The 17,470-nt window shown below is 44.4% G+C and overlaps 1 protein-coding gene across 2 annotated transcripts in view; it reads right to left on the bottom strand.

Annotated features, from left to right (window-relative positions):
• Window positions 1-3,582: 3,582 nt before the first annotated feature.
• The window catches only part of lyn (LYN proto-oncogene, Src family tyrosine kinase), a 138,666-nt gene continuing 124,778 nt past the window's right edge, over window positions 3,583-17,470 (bottom strand). For both annotated transcript variants that reach the window (XM_068031855.1, XM_068031856.1), the window contains exon 15: window positions 3,583-5,652. In XM_068031855.1, coding sequence (XP_067887956.1) covers window positions 5,450-5,652 — 203 coding nt within the window. In that variant the 3' untranslated portion in view covers window positions 3,583-5,449. The remainder of the gene's footprint in view (window positions 5,653-17,470) is intronic.

Below are 17,470 nucleotides of genomic sequence, written 5' to 3'. Positions count from 1 at the left end.
AGGTGCAGTCTAACCAAGATAGTTGACGCAAGACTTCACTACTCCTGTACTCAAATCCTCTTGTGATAAAGGCTAATACCATTAGCCTTAATTGCTTGCTGCACTTATTGAATGTTAATTTCCACAGTATTCACCACATTTCCCTCATCAAGCCCCTGTAGTTACTTCAGCAAAGAACTCAATCAAATTAGTCAAACAAATTTACCTTTAACAAATCCGTGCTGACTTTATTCGCCCAGACTTTTCCATGTGTTAATTAGTTTTGTTCCATATTATTGCCTGTACACGTGTCCCCGCCACTGATGTTGGGCTGACTGGCTGTAATTGCTGGGTTTATTCCTTTCATTTTTTTGAACAGGGGGTGTAACATTTACAATCCAGCAGTTCTCTGGCACCACTTCCATATCTGAAGAAGGTGACCAAAGCCTCAGGTGCATCCCACACAGGCTGGGTAACTTTTCTACTTTCGAGGACTGACATTTTTCGTACCTTCTCTTTCATTTTTAAAAATTCATTCATGGGATGTGGGCGCCGCTGGCCAGGCCAGAATTTATTGCCCATCCCTAATTGCCCTTGAGAAGGTGGTGGTGAGCTGCCTTCTTGAACCACTGCAGTCCATGTGAGGTAGGTACACCCACAGTGCTGTTAGGAAGGGATTTCCAGGATTTTGACCCAGTGACAGTGAAGGAACAACAATATAGTTCCAAGTCAGGATGGTGTGTGACTTGGAGGGGAACTTGCAGGTGGCGGTGTTCCCATGTATTTGCTGCCCTTGTCCTTCTAGTTGGTAGAGGTCGCGAGTTTGGAAGGTGCTGTCTAAGGAGCCTTGGTGCATTGCTGCAGTGCATCTTGTAGATGGTACACACTGCTGCCACTGTGCGTCGGTGGTGGAGGGAGTGAATGGTTGTAGATGGGGTGCCAATCAAGCGGGCTGCTTTGTCCTGGATGGTGTTGAGCTTCTTGAGTGTTGTTGGAGCTGCACCCATCCAGGCAAGTGGACAGTATTCCATCACACTCCTAACTTGTGCCTTGCAGATGGTAGACAGGCTTTGGGGGATATAGCTACTTCAGTTCAGTTTCTGGTCAATGGTAGTCCCTAGGATGTTGACAGTGGGGGGATTCAGTGATGGTAATACCGTTGAATCTATTACTAGTTCAGTAACATAACCTGTATATACTGAGAACAATTTATCAAAACTTGCCTAAATGTAAAAGTATACCAACTATAGTGTGAACCTCGAGACTGACTACCAGCAGAGGGCAGCAGTCTCTGTTATATCTTACAGTTGAGGAATATCATTTTTTTGAGATGCAATTTTTGTATTTTATCTTGCAACACTAGAGGGTGCAATATTCACAGTAATCCAAAAGCTACCCTTGTAAAAATGTTGGGCAAACTGCCATTAAAATGCATGTGAGAAATACAATTTACATTTTAAAAAATCATTTGCAAGATGTGGGCATCGCGAGGAAGGCCAGCATTATTGCCCATCCCTAATTGTCCTTCTTAAAATACAACTCGGACTTCAGTGGGAAGCTGCAAGTCAACCACATTGCTTTGGGTGCGGAGTTATGCTTAGGCTAGACGTGGTAAGGTAGGTAGCATTCCTTCCCTGAAGGATGTTAAATGAACCAGATGGATTTTTATGACAATCCAGTAGCTTCGTAGTCACCATTACTAATACTAGCTTTTTATTCCAGATTTATTTAATTGAATTTAAATTCCTCAGCTGCCATTGAGGGGTTTGAACTCAAGTCTCTGGATTACTAGTCTAGCCCCATAGTCACCATTACAGTACCCCCAAACACTGCATAATCTTTGAAATTTTACTTCTATTTTTGGACCACCTGATGTGTGGGCTGGGGTCTGAAGGAATAAATGCATTACTATTGGGATACAAAAACTGATTGCAACATTTGAACTTGACAACTTACTGTGACCAGTTGCTGTCTTTCATCTGATGACTTAATGCCCATGTTCAATTGATTTTGCCCCACAGGCAGTAGTGAACACAGAATTCACAGCATTGAATTTTTACAGTGCTGATTCCCTGACTATACTTCTAAAGATGCACTTTTTATAGCTCTGAGTTTATCATCTAATTATTAATCTAAACTCTTAGGCTGATGTAACTGTCCCATTAACACTTTGTCAAGGGACTATAGTAACATTTCTGTTCTATCCCCACTGAGGGAGGAGGGATGGGAATCCAGGCCCATTCTGGGATAGATGCCGCAGATAGTTAGAATCATTTACAGCACAGAATCCAGCCCAAAGACTTCCAAATGAATCTGTTATTAACTTTGCCTCAATAGTCATGTGTTGCAAAGCATTTTTGTTTAAACAACAAAATAAAAGCAAAATAGTGAGGATGTTGGAAAGCTGAAATAAAAACAAAATGTGGCAAATACTCAGCAGGTATGGCAGCATCTGGGAAGCGAGGAATAGAGTTAATGTTTCAGGTTTGAGACCTTCCATCAGAACTGGCAAAGGTTAGGCTTTGAGCAAGTGTAAAGAGGGGGAGGGGGATAGGCAGTCTGCGAGGATTCATTATAAGCCCACCAAATCGCATATCTACTTTGATTACACTTCCTCACATCCTGTGTCCTGTAAGGACTCCATTCTAGTCTTCTAGTTTCTCTGTCTCCAACGCAACTGTTCTGATGATGCAACCTTCCACAACCATGCTTTTGATATGTCTTCCTTTCTCATTAACTGAGGATTCTCCCCCACTGTGGTCGGCAGGGCCCTTGACCGTGTCTGACCCATTTCCCTCACTTGTGCCTTCACCCCTTCCCCAGCCTCCCATAACTCTAACAGCGTTCCTTTTGTCCTCACTTTCCACCCCAACAGCATCCACATTCAAAGGATCATCCGCTGCCATTTCCACCACCTCTAACATGATGCCACCATCAAACACATCTTCCCCTCCCCGTCAGTATTCTGAAGGGACCGTTCCCTCCATGAAAACCTGGTCTACTCCTCCATCACCCCCGACAGCTCATCCCCTTCCCACGGTACCCATGCAATCACTGGAGGTGTAATACCTGCCCTTTTACCTCCTCTGTCCTCATCATCCAAGGCCCCAAACAATCCTTCCAGGTGAAGCAGTGACTAATTTGTACTTCTTTCAATTTAGTATACTGTATTTGCTGCTCACATTGCAGTTGCCTGTACATTGGGGAGACCAAACACAGATTGGGTGACCACTTTGGAGAACACCTCCTCTCAGTCCTCAAGCATCACCCCGTGCTTCCGGTTGCTTGCCATTTTAATTCACCAGCCTGCTCTCATGCCCACATTTCTGTCCTTGGCTTGCTGCAGTGTTCCAGTGAAGCTCAATGCAAGCTTGAGGAACAGCACCTCATCTTCTGATTAGGCACTCTGCAACCTTCTGGAACAAATGATTTTACAATGTTATTAGTTTGAGCATCATTATTCTTCCTCTTTGGAAAAGTGGAAACTTTCTCAAAATTTTGGCATCCTGTCTTGTACTTCAGAGTTTTCGAATTTGAGTTGCCATTTTGGATGACAAAGAATGCTGGAAAATTATAGTTTGCCATGGAATTGTGTGTAAATACTCAGGTAATAAATGACTTTATTCTAAATTAATGTCATTACAAATTCATAATTTACTGTATATTGCTCCCCACACTAAGGGAGAACAGAAAAAAAATCAAAGCAGTTATTGCACATTTTACAAAATAGGGTACACATCTGTTAACAGATCCATTAAAATAGTCAAATTTTATTTTACAAAATACATATGTAAATGGCATTTTATTCCATCAATAGAGGAAGAGGGAAAATTTTCTGGTTATATAAAGTTAATTCACTTCTGGGACATTTCACTGAATTGTAAAATGCACAAACAGAATGGGTTCAACTCATGTCATAGGTAATATTCGTATCATGGAATACTGACAAGGCCAGTGGAGTTTTATTCCTATGTTGCACCAGAGTATTATACTCAAGAATCTGTCTGAATGGACTAGATTCTGAAGATAGAGCTGGATTCAGATATTCTAAAAAGTTTCATTTTTAAAAAGTGTATATATTGTGATGTACTGTTATTACCCAATCCCATCACCCAAGCTATATAATGAATATAAAATACCTCAAAACAAAGGATTTATGATATATTAACTTTTCATCCTTTGTACTATCGTCAGTGCAATTTATTTTGCAAAATATTTCTGGGTTGTGGACCCCGCTACTATCTATATATAAAAAAAGTGTATTTTGCACATTCACACACAGTAAAACCTCAGATAATAACACGCCTTCAAAGCTGTCAAATATCAGTTATATATAACGGAGTGAAACTTGTGAAAACCAGCACTTTCATTCCAGTAAAAACACTGGTACTGAGGTGGTGTTTTTATAGGAATGACATGTAGTTACAAGAATTTAAAATAAAACATAAATCAGGACCACAATAATAACTGGTTTACACACCTTCCACATGCTTAGTTAGTCAGAATTACACTGCCACTGATCAAAGCATTGATTTGCAGTTTAAATGGAAAAATGGATGGAGTTGTGAAATATAATCTCAAAAACACAGTCGGATAATAAAAACTGCATTTGACTAATTTGGTGAGCCAAACAATAAATCAACATTATTACAAAGTAACTCCCAAAACACTCAAAATGCACCAGAATCCAATGCAATAGTAAAAATAAGACTTTATGCAGTTATCAAACAACAGTGGTCCTGCTAATAGATTAATTCATGATTGCAGTTAATCTGGTTCCTATATCTGAAAAAAATTGTTTCAAGGGACTATCACATTTCAGAATTTGCTGTACTTATTAATTTCCTGACTAGAAACTCCATTCCATGTTCATACATGTATGACCAATGCAAGCACTGGCCTAAATTGTATGGATTAAGTACTCTTTGCAGCTATTAATGTGAATAATCTTCCAATACCAACTATAGTGAGTAATCTTCAATCTGGTTTGACACTCACTCATCAAGTTATGACCAAATTTGAGACACCACCACAAGACATCTTCACTTTATCCATGAAGTACCAAGATAGCATAAGAGGGCTGTGTAGTGATTCAGGGCAAGGACTTCCATCCCATCACCTTACCCCTCACCCCCACTCTGCCTGCTCCCTCTTGCTTTAGAAAATGATTTACTACTAGCATATTCTGCTCTAGTTTATTTAAAAAATAATGAAAGTTTCAGAATGGTTCTAACTTCTGCTTCTATCCATTAAGATGCTGAACATACAAACTTCACAATTACATTTCACAATGGGATCGAGCTGATACTAGTTACAAGATATCATTGAATGTTCTAGTTATTTGTATAATTTATACCATTAGTGGCTTCTTCACATGGAATTATTGTATATATATTTGGTGGCAATCAAATGGAAGACATTTTCACACAATTTAGTTTGTACTAGCTATTGATTTTTCATTTAAATTCTTCTATGGCTGTTGTTGGTATTGACCTTCTGTTGCTGTATAAAAGTCTTCAAGAAGCCCTTTAAGATATTCAAAGGTTGGCCGATCTTCAGCTTTGTTTTTCCAACAATCCTTCATGACATCATACAGCTCTTGTGGGCATTCTTCAGGACGTGGCATGCGATAGCCACGCCCAATAGCATTTACAACTTCTGTGTTGGACATCCCTAAGAAAGAAAGAGAATTTTTTTCTTAGGCAATTAAAATTTTTTTTTAAAAACTGCAATGAAAATAATTAAAATCACCATTATTCTCTGACAAGTTGCTAGTGATCATTATCGCGCCAAAAAACAAAACAGCAACCATGGCAGAATCAAATTAGTAATTGCACTCAGAGGCCACAGGATAGCTGACGAAGGATTAAAATGTCGCTTATACAGTGATCCTGTTCTTCTGCGGTTGGGGCACGTTATTGGCCTAACGTAGAGGGAACTTTATTTTCTATGTATAAAAGATCATTGGTTAGATTCAGGCTGTAACAGTTGAAATACAAAAATTTAAGATATAGCTGCCTATTTTCATGTTTTTTTTTAAAAGCTATACCATGTAAGTAAATATTTGTTTAGCCTTAGAAGTAAACTACCTAAATATGGATTTTCTTTTAAAATCTTTAGGGCTTGGTTTTAACTCTTCTCAACTGGCGGAAACCAGGAAATATGGAGCAGGGACTTACATACTCCTTTTCACACACCTGATCTGTGTGACAGCAAATTTAAATTGCGGGTGGCAAGGATGCCCACCACAAACAAGTGAGGTCCTCTTTAAATATGCAAATTAGGTTCTGATGACTTCATCAAGGCTTAATTTGCCAATTTAACCCAAGGCCTTGAAGGAGGAGCAGTGGTGCCTTCTCCACCAGTTAAACTTGTCAGGAACAGCAACCAAGGCCAGAAGAGGCCCAAGCAAAATAAGTTTTAAAATCCTCCGGGATTCACAAGTAAATCTTGACACAAAACTCAGCTCCTTAGCGGCAAGAGGTTTCTGTGCCACGTGTCATTTTGGTACCAAAATGGTGTCCCCGGTGTGCGTACTCACTTCTAGTGCAAGCCAGCCTGGACACTATTTTGTTGAGGGCATTAGCACATGTACAGGGAGCATCAGTCAGAATCATCAGCTTGTCATCATGTTGATTTGATGCCAGTGCTGCTGTTTTGGAGCTCAATGTTCCAGCTAACCCCATCTCTTAAACACGCATAGCTGAACATGCATTCAGCAGCAGAAGTGCCCCTCCATCAGCACTATTTAAAGGGAGCATCAACTACCTGCAGGTTAGCAGTTAGTTGATCTATTCTGGCTGTTACTTCGATTCTACAAGAGTTTGGTGCTTTCCATAGTTGTATAAAAGTTATTAAAGTCTATAGGGACTGGTGTGGTGCATGCTGAGGGACACTAACCTGACTTCAAAAATTCTGCATAAACCACTTGCTCCCAAACATTCCCCTTGGACTGTAGCATGACAGGAAAAAGAGCATAGGTAACACAGAGCAGGACAAATTGCTGAAAGAGGGAGGTGGTCAGGGAGAAAGCCTCTCAGCTATATCCACTCAAGGTGTTCAGAAAGCAATTCTCCAACCTGAACCTCAGCAAAGAACAGTGGCTGGAATTTTACACCCCCTGCAGAAGTGAGCTGGAGGCAGGAGGGGGCGTAAAATTGAGTGGGAGGCAGGGGGTGCTGTTCCCGTTGCCTTCCCGCTCCCACTGCAATTTTACTAGTGGCGGTGACAAACGGCCTGCCCGCCCCAGGCCAATTAAGGCTCTTAGGTGGCCAATTAAGGGTCTCCTCTTGCCACCACTGGTATATCACCAGCAGCGGGCGGGCAGCTCAGGACTTCAGGCGGCCGCCCAGTAAAACTCCGTCAACCGCTAGCTAGTGTGTAGCCATACACTGTGTATCATACAGGTCAATGTATGGTACTGTGGCAGCAGTCATGATGCCTTCATTCTGTGGCAGTCTACATCCTAGGGTCTTAAAAGTAGTGACTGCAGAGATAGTGGATGCATTGGTTGAAACCTTCCAAAATTCTCTAGATTCTGGAGAAGTCCCAGCAGATTTGAAAACCACAAATGTGACACCTCTATTCAAGAAAGAAGGGAAACAGAAAGCAGGAAACTATAGGCCAGTTCACCTAACATCTGTCATTGAGAAAATGCTAGAATCCATTATTAGAAAGTAGTAGCAGGACATTTAGAAAATCATAATACAATCAAGTCAACAGGGTTTTATAAAAGGGAAATTGTGTTTGGCAAGTTTATTAGAGTTCTCGGAGGATGTAACGAGCAGTGTGGATAAAGGGAAACCAGTTGATGTCACAGAGTCATACAGCACAGAAACAGGCCCTTCGGCCCATCGTGTCTGTGCTGGCCATCAAGCACCTATCTATTCTAATCCCATTTTCCAGCACATGGCCCGTAGCCTTGTATGCTATGGTGTTTTGAGTGCTCATCTAAATACTTCTTAAATGTTGTGAGGGTTCCTGCCTCTACCACCCCTTCAGGCAGTGTGTTCCAGATTCCAACCACCCTCTGGATGAAATAACTTTTCCTCAAATTCCCTCTAAACCTCCTGCCCCTTACCTTAAATCTGTGCGCCCTGGTTACTGACCCCTCTGCTAAGGAAAAAAGTTTCTTCCTATCTACCTTATCTATGCCTCAATTTTGTATGCCTCAATTAGGTCCCTCCTCAGCCTTCTCTGCTCTAAGGAAAACAACCCTAGCTGATCCAGTCTCTCTTCATAGCTGAAATGCTCCAGCCCAGGCAACATCCTGGTGAATCTCCTCCGCACCCTCTCCAGTGCAATCACATCCTTCCTATAGCGACCAAAACTGCACAGAGTACTCCAGCTGTGGCCTAACTGGTGTTTTATACAGCTCCATCATAACCTCCCTGCTCTTACATTCTATGCCTCAGCTAATAAAGGCAAGTATCCCATATGCCTTCCTAACTACCTTATCTACCTGTGCTGCTGCCTTCAGTGATCCATGGACAAGTACACCAAGGTCCCTCTGTACTTCCTAGGGTCCTACTATCCATTGTATATTCCCTTGCCTTGTTAGTCCTCCCAAAATGCATCACCTCACACTTCTCAGGATTAAATTCTATTTGCCACTACTCTGCCAGCCCATCAATATTGTCCTGAAATCTATGGCTTTCCTCCTCACTATTTACGATACCAATTTTCATGCCATCTGCAAACTTATTGATCATACCTCCTATATCCATGTTTAAATCATTAATGTACACTACAAACAGCAAGGGTCCCAGCACTGATCCCTGCGGTACACCACTGGTCACAGGCTTCCAATCGCAAAATCAGCCCTTGACCATCACCAGATGTAGTGTATTTGGATTTCTAAAAGGCATTCAATAAGGTGCCACATAAAAAGTTACTGCACAAGCTAAGAGTTCAAGGTATAGGGAGTAATATATTAGCGTGAATAGAGGATTGGCTAACAGGAAACAGAGTTGGGATAAATGGGGCATTTGCAGGTTGGCAAACTGGAACTAGTGGAGTGCCACAGGGATAAATTCTGACGCCTCAGCTACTTACGATCTACATTGACTTGGATGAAGGGGGCGGGTGTATTGTAGCCAAATTTGTGGATGATACAAAGATAGGTAGGAAAGCAAATTTTGAGGAGGATACAAAGCGTCTGCAAAAGGATATAGATAGGTTAAGCGAGTGGGCAAATATTTGGCAGATGGAGTATAATGTGGGAAAATTAAAGGTTGTCCACTTTGGTGGGAAGAATAGAAAACCAGATTATTATTTAAATAGAGAGAGATTACAGAATGCTGTGGTACAGAGGGATCTGGGTGTCCTTGTACATGAAACATAAAGTTAGTGTGCAGGTAGAGCAAGTAGTTAGAAAGGCAAATGGAATGTTGTCCTTTATTGCAATTGGAATGGAGTATACAAGTAGGGATGTTTTGCTACAACTGTACAGGGCATTGGTGAGACTACACCTACTGTACTGTGTACAGTTTTGGTGTCCTTACTTAAGGAGAGATATACTTGCGTTGGAGGCAGTTCAGAAGAGGTTCACTAGGCTGATTCCTGGGATGAAGGGGTTTGCTTATGAGGAAATATTGAGCAAGTTGGGTCTATATCCATGGGAGTTTAGAAGAATGAGAGGTGATCTTATTGAAACATAAGATTCTGAGGGTGTTTGACAGGGTAGATGCTGAGAGGATGTTTCCCTCATGGGGGAATCTAGAATTAGGGGGCACTGTTTCAAAATAAGGGGTCTCCCATTTAAGATAGAGATGAGGAGGAATTTCTTCTCTGAGAACGTCTCTTCCCCAGAGAGCAATGGAAGCTGGGTCATTGAATATATTCAAGGCAGAGTTAGACAGATATTTGATCTACAAGGGAGTTAAGGGTTATGGGGGGGGGGGGGGGGGCAGACAGGAAAGTGGAGTTGAGGCCATAGTCAGATCAGCCATGATCTTATTGAATGGTGGAACAGGCTCGAGGGGCTCCTATTTCTTATGATCTTATGATTTATTATACCATGACAAACCAAGGTGGCTACTGGGCGACAAGGGCTATCCTTTAATGACATGGCTCATCTTTCCGGTATGCAACTCACACACACATGGTCAGCATGCATGCAATGAAAATCATGCTGCCACAAGAAATGTGATGGGACAGACCATTGGGGTGATGATCCAACGCTCTGCTGCCTGGACTGTTCTGTAAGAGCCCTGCAGTACTCAACAGAGTGGGAGTCAAGATTTGTGGTTGTTTGCTGCATGCTGCACAACCTCACCTTCATGAGGTTACAGTCCTCATAATCAGCTGCATGACAACCAGCTGGGGAAGAGAAGGTAACCAATATGCCCCTTTGTGGCTGAGCTGTTGGTGAATGACTAATCTGACTGTGATACCAGTAACCAAAACCAATACCCCAATAGTCCCACACATTACCTTCCCTCTGCTACTGACCATCACAGCATCTGCTTTGCCACAATACAAAAATAAAAGCCAACGCAAAATAAACATTGCAAATCAAATCATACACATTTCAACTAATCACCCTTGTGCATTCCCTTAATGCCTCCTCCAAAGCCAGCACGCTGACTTTGCATCACAGAAGTCTGAACTTCCACTGTCGGACCCAGATGTTGGGTGGCTTCTACATGTGCCGCAATGAAGGCTGAGACGTCAGCCACAAGATGCTGCATCATGATTGGGTCTACATGTGTTCTCATGGAGATGGCTACCACTTTCACACTGGAAAGGATGGTCTTCAGCCCCTGCCCAAGTTGGTGCCTGACTCCTCCATGCTCCTGGACATTGCAAGTAGACTTTCTGGCAGGCCTACAAATGCAACAAGCATTTCATTGTGCACACACATCAGCCCATTGCCATAGCCTGCCCCATCAAAGTGCTCATCTGAATCCTCTACAGTCAAAATTGTTTGACTGAACCCTCTGGCGAGCTGGCACCTGTGCTACCCTTGCCCCATTTGGCTGCAGGCCACTCATACTGGGTGTCTCACCACATGCAGATTCTGCCCGTTAGCCAACCTCTAAATTATGCAGCGTTGGCGGCTTTGAGTGTCAGAGCAAGTGATGGTGCTTCTTTTCATCACTGTCTTCCTGCTCTTTCACCACTGCCTGACCAGGTTGCAGTTCTTGTGCATCTGAAAGCAGAAAGGCACAAGGGTAGGGTTGTGGTGCAAGGAGTGGGGAAAGCAAAAGATGCACTATCTGCAGTTTGTAAATCAGAAGAGATTATGGGATGGGGCAGAAAGTGGGATGAGAGAAGAAAGTATCCTCATACTTAATCTGTCATCTTCAATGGTTTCAACCCTGCCACTGGTCACAACCTCCACGATGGCCACTCAAATGGCCGGGAAGACTGTCTCTTTCATTGGGGTAAAACATGCAGCTGTGCCTACACCCTCTGGCTAGCTCTTGCTGCCTCCAGTTATTTACCAGCTTGATCTGCAAGAGAGAGGGAAGTGTGTCAGTGAGTGTGGTGGAATCTGTTTAAGTGATACGGCTGTTATAGGTGACTAGCTGGCAGTGTGTGAAAGCTGTATGTGGGTGTGAGGCTTGCAGCAGTGCTAAATGTGTGAGGGTGAGATGACGCTATGAATTTTAGGTACGAGTCCTGACTGATGGAGATTGTTGGTACATGATTAATGAGGGTGTGGGGAATTGAGCAGCATGTGAGGCTAGTGGTAGAGATGGCTTTTGAAAATAAATTTGCTGACCTTAACAACTCTTAAAATTTTTCAACACTGCATCCAGGTCACTGGGACATGACCCATGGCAATGACCACCATGGCTATCTGGTTCCATTCCATTCACAACATTTGACCAGCCTCCAAACACAACTGGCCAGCCTCCTGACCTAATGGTAGATAGATCACATCTCTCCTCTTCTCTACTTCCTCCACCAAAGTATCTAGTGTAATGTCAGAGAACCTTGAAGTATGCTCTCTCCTCTGTTGCACCATGATTCACTTTTCTTCTTGCTCACACAATCTTCTCCAGCACCTGCTCCAGGGAGAATGCAGTTCCTCTTCAAGTGGCGTAGATTTGTTTTAAGTAGAGCAGGCTAGTTTGAAGTGGAGTTAGCCTTGCACAAACTTAGGCCGCTGCTGAGGTGTGCAGCGTTTAGCCCTGGCTAAAGTTGGCACACTGCCTGCAACTTAAACAATAGGTGTGCATTAATCGCACATCACGAACCCCACGCCTGCTTTGGGGGCTATGGAATTTTTCCCCGCCCCCCACTTGGATCTACCTCATCCTGAGCATTCCTCCCACCCACCACGGATTGGGATTCTCCTACTGGATCACTTGCCTTGTAAAGGGAACAGTACCCCTGGGTTGCCAGTCTGTTATTGCCCGAATTTAATGGCCAGGCAGCTACTTCCCAGTTGCTAAAATTGGCTGAGCCTGGCTTCTGCTGGTCCCAGATAGGCACAGCACTTGCTTTGCCATATTTCTGCCCTGGAGTTACAAAATGAGGCCCATATCTCAAATTCAGACTTTAGTTTTTTTTTAAAAATTCATTCAGGGGATGTGGGCGTCGCTGGTCAGGCCAGCATTTATTGCCCATCCCTAATTGCACTTGAGAAGGTGGTGGTGAGCTGCCTTCTTAAACCATGGCAGTCCATGTGAGGTAGGTACACCCACAGTGCTGTTAGGAAGGGAACTCCAGGATTTTGACCCAGCGACAGTGAAGGAACGGCGATATAGTTCCAAGCCAGGATGGTGTGTGACTTGGACGGGAACTTGCAGGTGGTGATGTTCCCATGCATCTGCTGCTCGTCCTTCGAGGTGGTAGAGGTCGCGGGTTTGGAAGGTGCTGTCTAAGGAGCCTTGGTGCGTTGCTGCAGTGCATCGTGTAGATGGTTCACACTGCTGCCACTGTGCGTCAGTGGTGGAGGGAGTGAACGTTTGTGGATGGTGTGGCAATCAAGCGGGCTGCTTTGTCCTGGATGGTGTCGAGCTTCTTGAGTGTTGTTGGAGCTACACCCATCCAGGCAAGTGGAGAGTATTCCATCACACTCCTGACTTGTGCCTTGTAGATGGTGGACAGGCTTTGGGGAGTCAGGAGGTCAGTTACTCGCCGCAGGATTCCTAGCCTCTGACCTGCTCTTGTAGCCACGGTATTTATATGGCTACTTCAGTTCAGTTTCTGGTCAATGGTAGCCCCTAGGATGTTGATAGTGGGGGATTCAGCGATGGTAATGCCAATGAATGTCAAGGGGAGATGGTTAGATTCGCTCTTGTTGGAGATGGTCATTGCCTGGCACTTGTGTGGCGCGAATGTTACTTGCCACTTATCAGCCCAAGCCTGGATATTGTCTACATGGACTGCTTCAGTATTTGAGTTGTCGCGAATGGTGCTGAACATTGTGCATTCATCAGCGAACATCCCCACTTTTGACCTTATGATTGAAGGAAGGTCATTGATGAAGCAGCTGAAGATGGTTGGGCCTAGGACACTACCCTGAGGAACTCCTGCAGTGATGTCCTGGAGCTCAGACGATTGACCTCCAACAACCACAGCCATCTTCCTTTGTGCTAGATATGACGCTAACCAGCAGAGAGTTTTCCCCCTGATTCCCATTGACTCCAGTTTTGCAAGGGCTCCTTGATGCCATACTCGGTCAAATGCTGCCTTGATGTCAAGGGCAGTTACTCTTACCTCACCTCTTGAGTTCAGCTCTTTTGTCCATGTTTGAACTAAGGCTGTAATGAGGTCAGGTGCTGAGTGGCCCTGTCGGAACCCAAACTGGGTATCAATGAGCAGGTTATTGCTAAGCAAGTGCTGCTTGATGGCACTGTTGATGACACCTTCCATCACTTTGCTGCTGATTGAGAGTAGGCTGATGGGGCGGTAATTGGCTGGGTTGGACTTGTCCTGCTTTTTGTGTACAGGTCATACCTGGGCAATTTTCCACATTGCAGGGTATTTGCCAATGTTGTAGCTATACTGGAACAGCTTGGCTAGGGGTGCGGCCAGTTCTGCAGCACAGGTCTTCAGTGCTATTGCTGGAATATTGTCAGGGCCCATAGCCTTTGCAGTATCCAGAGCCTTCAGTCGTTTCTTGATATCACGCGGAGTGAATCGAATTGGCTGAAGTCTGGCATCTGTAATGCTGGGGACTTCAGGAGGGGGCCGAAATGAATCATCAACTCGGCACTTCTGGCTGAAGATTGTTGCAAATGCTTCAGCCTTATCTTTCGCACTGATGTGCTGGGCTCCCCCATCATTGAGGATGGGGATATTTGTGGAGCCACCTCCTTCAGTTATTTGTTTAAATGTCCACCACCATTCACGGCTGGATGTGGCAGGACTGCAGAGCTTAGATCTGATCTGTTGGTTATGGGATCACTTAGCTCTGTCTATTGCATGCTGCTTATGCACTTTGGCATGCAAGTAGTCCTGGGTTGCAGCTTCACCAGGTTGACACCTCATTTTGAGGTATGTCTGGTGCTGCTCCTGGCATGCCCTCCTGCACTCGTCATTGAACCAGGGTTGGTCTCCTGGCTTGATGGCAATGGCAGAGTAGGGGATATACCAGGCCATGAGGTTACAGATTATGGTTGAGTACAATTCTGCTGCTGTTGATGGCCCACAGCGCCTCATGGATGTCCAGTTTTGCATTGCTAGATCTGTTTGAAATCTATCCCATTTAGCACGGTGATAGTGCCACATAACACGATGGATGGTATCCTCAATGTGAAGGCGGGACTCCGTCTCCACAAGGACTGTGAGGTGGTCACTCCTACCAATACAGTCATGGATGGAACATATGCAGCAGGCAGATTGTTGAGAACAAGGTCAAGTATGTTTTCCCCTCTTGTTGGTTCTCTCACCACCTGCCACAGAACCAGTCTAGCAGCTATGTCCTTTAGGACTCTGCCAGCTTGGTCAGTACTGGTGATACCGAGCCACTCTTGGTGATGGACATTGAAGTCCCCCACCCAGAGTACATTTGGTGCCCTTGCCACCCTCAGTGCTTCCTCCAAGTGGTGTTCAACATGGAGGAGCTCTGACTCATCAGCTGAGGGAGGGCGGTAGGTGGTAATCAGTAGTAAGTGGCAATCAGACTTCATGGGGTCCAGAATCGATGTTGAGGACTTCCAGGGTAACTCCCTCCCTACTGTAGACCACTGTCCCGCCACCTCTGTTGGGTCTGTCCTGCCAGTGGGACAGGACATACCCAGGGATAATGATTGCAGTGTCTGGGACATTGTCTGTAAGGTATGATTCCGTGAGTATGACTAGGTCAGGCTGTTGCTTGACTAGTCTGTGGGACAGCTCTCCCAACTTTGGCACAAGCACCCAGATGTTAGTAAGGAGGACTTTGCAGGGTTGACAGGGCTGGGTTTGCCGTTGTCGTTTCCGGTGTTTAGGTCGATGCCGGGTGGTCCGTCCAGTTTCATTCCTTTTTATTGACCGTAGCGGTTAGGTACAACTGAGTGGCTTGCTAGGCCATTTCAAAGGGCATGTAAGAGTTAACCACATTGCTGTGGGTCTGGAGTCACATGTAGGCCAGACCAGGTAAGGACAGCAGATTTCCTTCCCTAAAGGAAATTAGTGAACCAGATGGGTTTTTACAACAATCGACAATGTTTTCATGGCCATCATTAGACTAGCTTTTAATTCCAGATTTATTAATTAAGTTCAAATTCTACCTTCTGCTGTGGTGGGATTCAAACCCATGTCGCCAGATCAATACCCTGGGTCTCTGGGTTACTAGTCCAGTGATAATACCACAACGCCACCGCCTCCCTGAGTTCTCATAGCTCATGTCCTTTGGGTGCCATTACAGCCAAAACTATAGCATCTTTAACAGTAATTAGACTGAAGGCTTCACATACATTGGTGGTGGACTGAAGATTGCGGAGCACACCTAATGTGACATAAGGCCTAGCAAGTGGAATCATAGAACATTATCATGTTCTGCAGAAATGAGGAAGTAAATGACAAAAAAAAAGATACTGTAAACTGGAGAAAAACACCATATAAAAGTACTTTACTAAAACTAGGATTTTGCTAAACAAACTAGGCAAAAGTAGTCACAATGCAAACAAAATCAAAGTATCTAACAAGAATAATCAAATAACATGGAGGAATATTGTGATACAGACAACAGGATGGTGTGGATTATAGGCCAATAATGGAAAGGCTTTTCATATTGATTACAATAGGAGCTGGATAAGTTGGAAATAATGTACTTTGTGCTACATTTACAGAAGTTGTAATGTTAATGTAGCAATTCAGTTGGTTCCCAGGGAGGAACAGAAAGGCTGTAATTTACCAAGCGGGATTCTGCCAGCATAAACTTTGGTTTGAATGCATGAGCACCATGGGCAGTATATTATCCTCTCCCTGTGGCGAGTTTGGAGGCAGAGAGAACATTTAATCAGGCGGGACGGTGGCGTGTGGGGATTCCACTGCCTTCCTGCCTCCACCCCGATCAAGTCCGTGGTATTAACCCAGCAGTGGGCGGGCCTGTCGCCATACGGGAGCATGACATGCAAACACATGTGGGATTGCTTATGGTCTCCCACGGAGGAGGTGGTGGGGTCCCTCATTCAAAAGCATTCAGTTGCTGACCAGGGGACCTGGCATTGGGAAGGAGGGCCTGCTGAGAGCCACTCCCCGCTCTCGCTGCCAACCTCCTTCCCCGCGACCTCCCAACCCATGTAACCGCTCCTTGGGTCATTCCAGAGTCCTGGGCCTCCGGTGGGTGCTATTCCGACAGTAGCCACTATCACCCCGGTGGTGCTGCCGAGGAAAAGAGTGCTGGCCTCTGATTGGTCAGCAGTTCTTGGCAGGGGGGACTGCCAGCCCCCGGGGTTCTGTTCCCAGGAAAGGCCCAGCAGAGGCCTCTCAAGTGCCTGATTGGCTTGACATTCAGCAGGCCTTCCCCAAAGGAGGCAATGCGGGTCCATCGCTGGCTATCCAACCTATTGCTGAGACCCCCATTGCTTCCATAAAATTCCTCTCAAGTTCCACAAAACCTTATTAACAAGAGTGTATCATGTCAAAATCATATAGAAAATGGATTGGTACAAATTATTGATTGAATTGTGACTACTTGATTATGTCAAATTAAATTCTTTCTAAATATTGGACCTTTGATGTCCCATCACTGCTCAGTACTGGAAACCAGGACAAAAGTACACGATATATGTTTATGACAAAGCCCATTTGACCAGTTGCTGCTAATGTGACAGTTTTTGGTTGCAGACAATCATCCTTGTTGCTATTGCTTTGGAAATGTAGGTTCAAGTGCATGTGATGCCCATTTTTTGTTGGTTGCATCTGCTGACAACGAAGCTGCAGGGGACAAACCTCTCGCCATGTTCTCATGTGCCATACTTTTCATTTGAACCTTTAAGAAATGGAATACCTGCAAAACCACTGTCAGAGCATTGTTTTCAGGAAGTTGAGGAAAGGTGGATTTAACTCAGACTTCTCTGAATTTTACTTGCCGCATAAGTTATAG

Source organism: Heterodontus francisci, chromosome 5, assembly GCF_036365525.1.
Source record: "Heterodontus francisci isolate sHetFra1 chromosome 5, sHetFra1.hap1, whole genome shotgun sequence".
In the NCBI taxonomy this organism is placed as follows: domain Eukaryota; kingdom Metazoa; phylum Chordata; class Chondrichthyes; order Heterodontiformes; family Heterodontidae; genus Heterodontus; species Heterodontus francisci.
The sequence above is the reverse complement of the archived record's forward strand: the minus strand, read 5'-3'. Positions and strand labels throughout refer to the sequence as shown.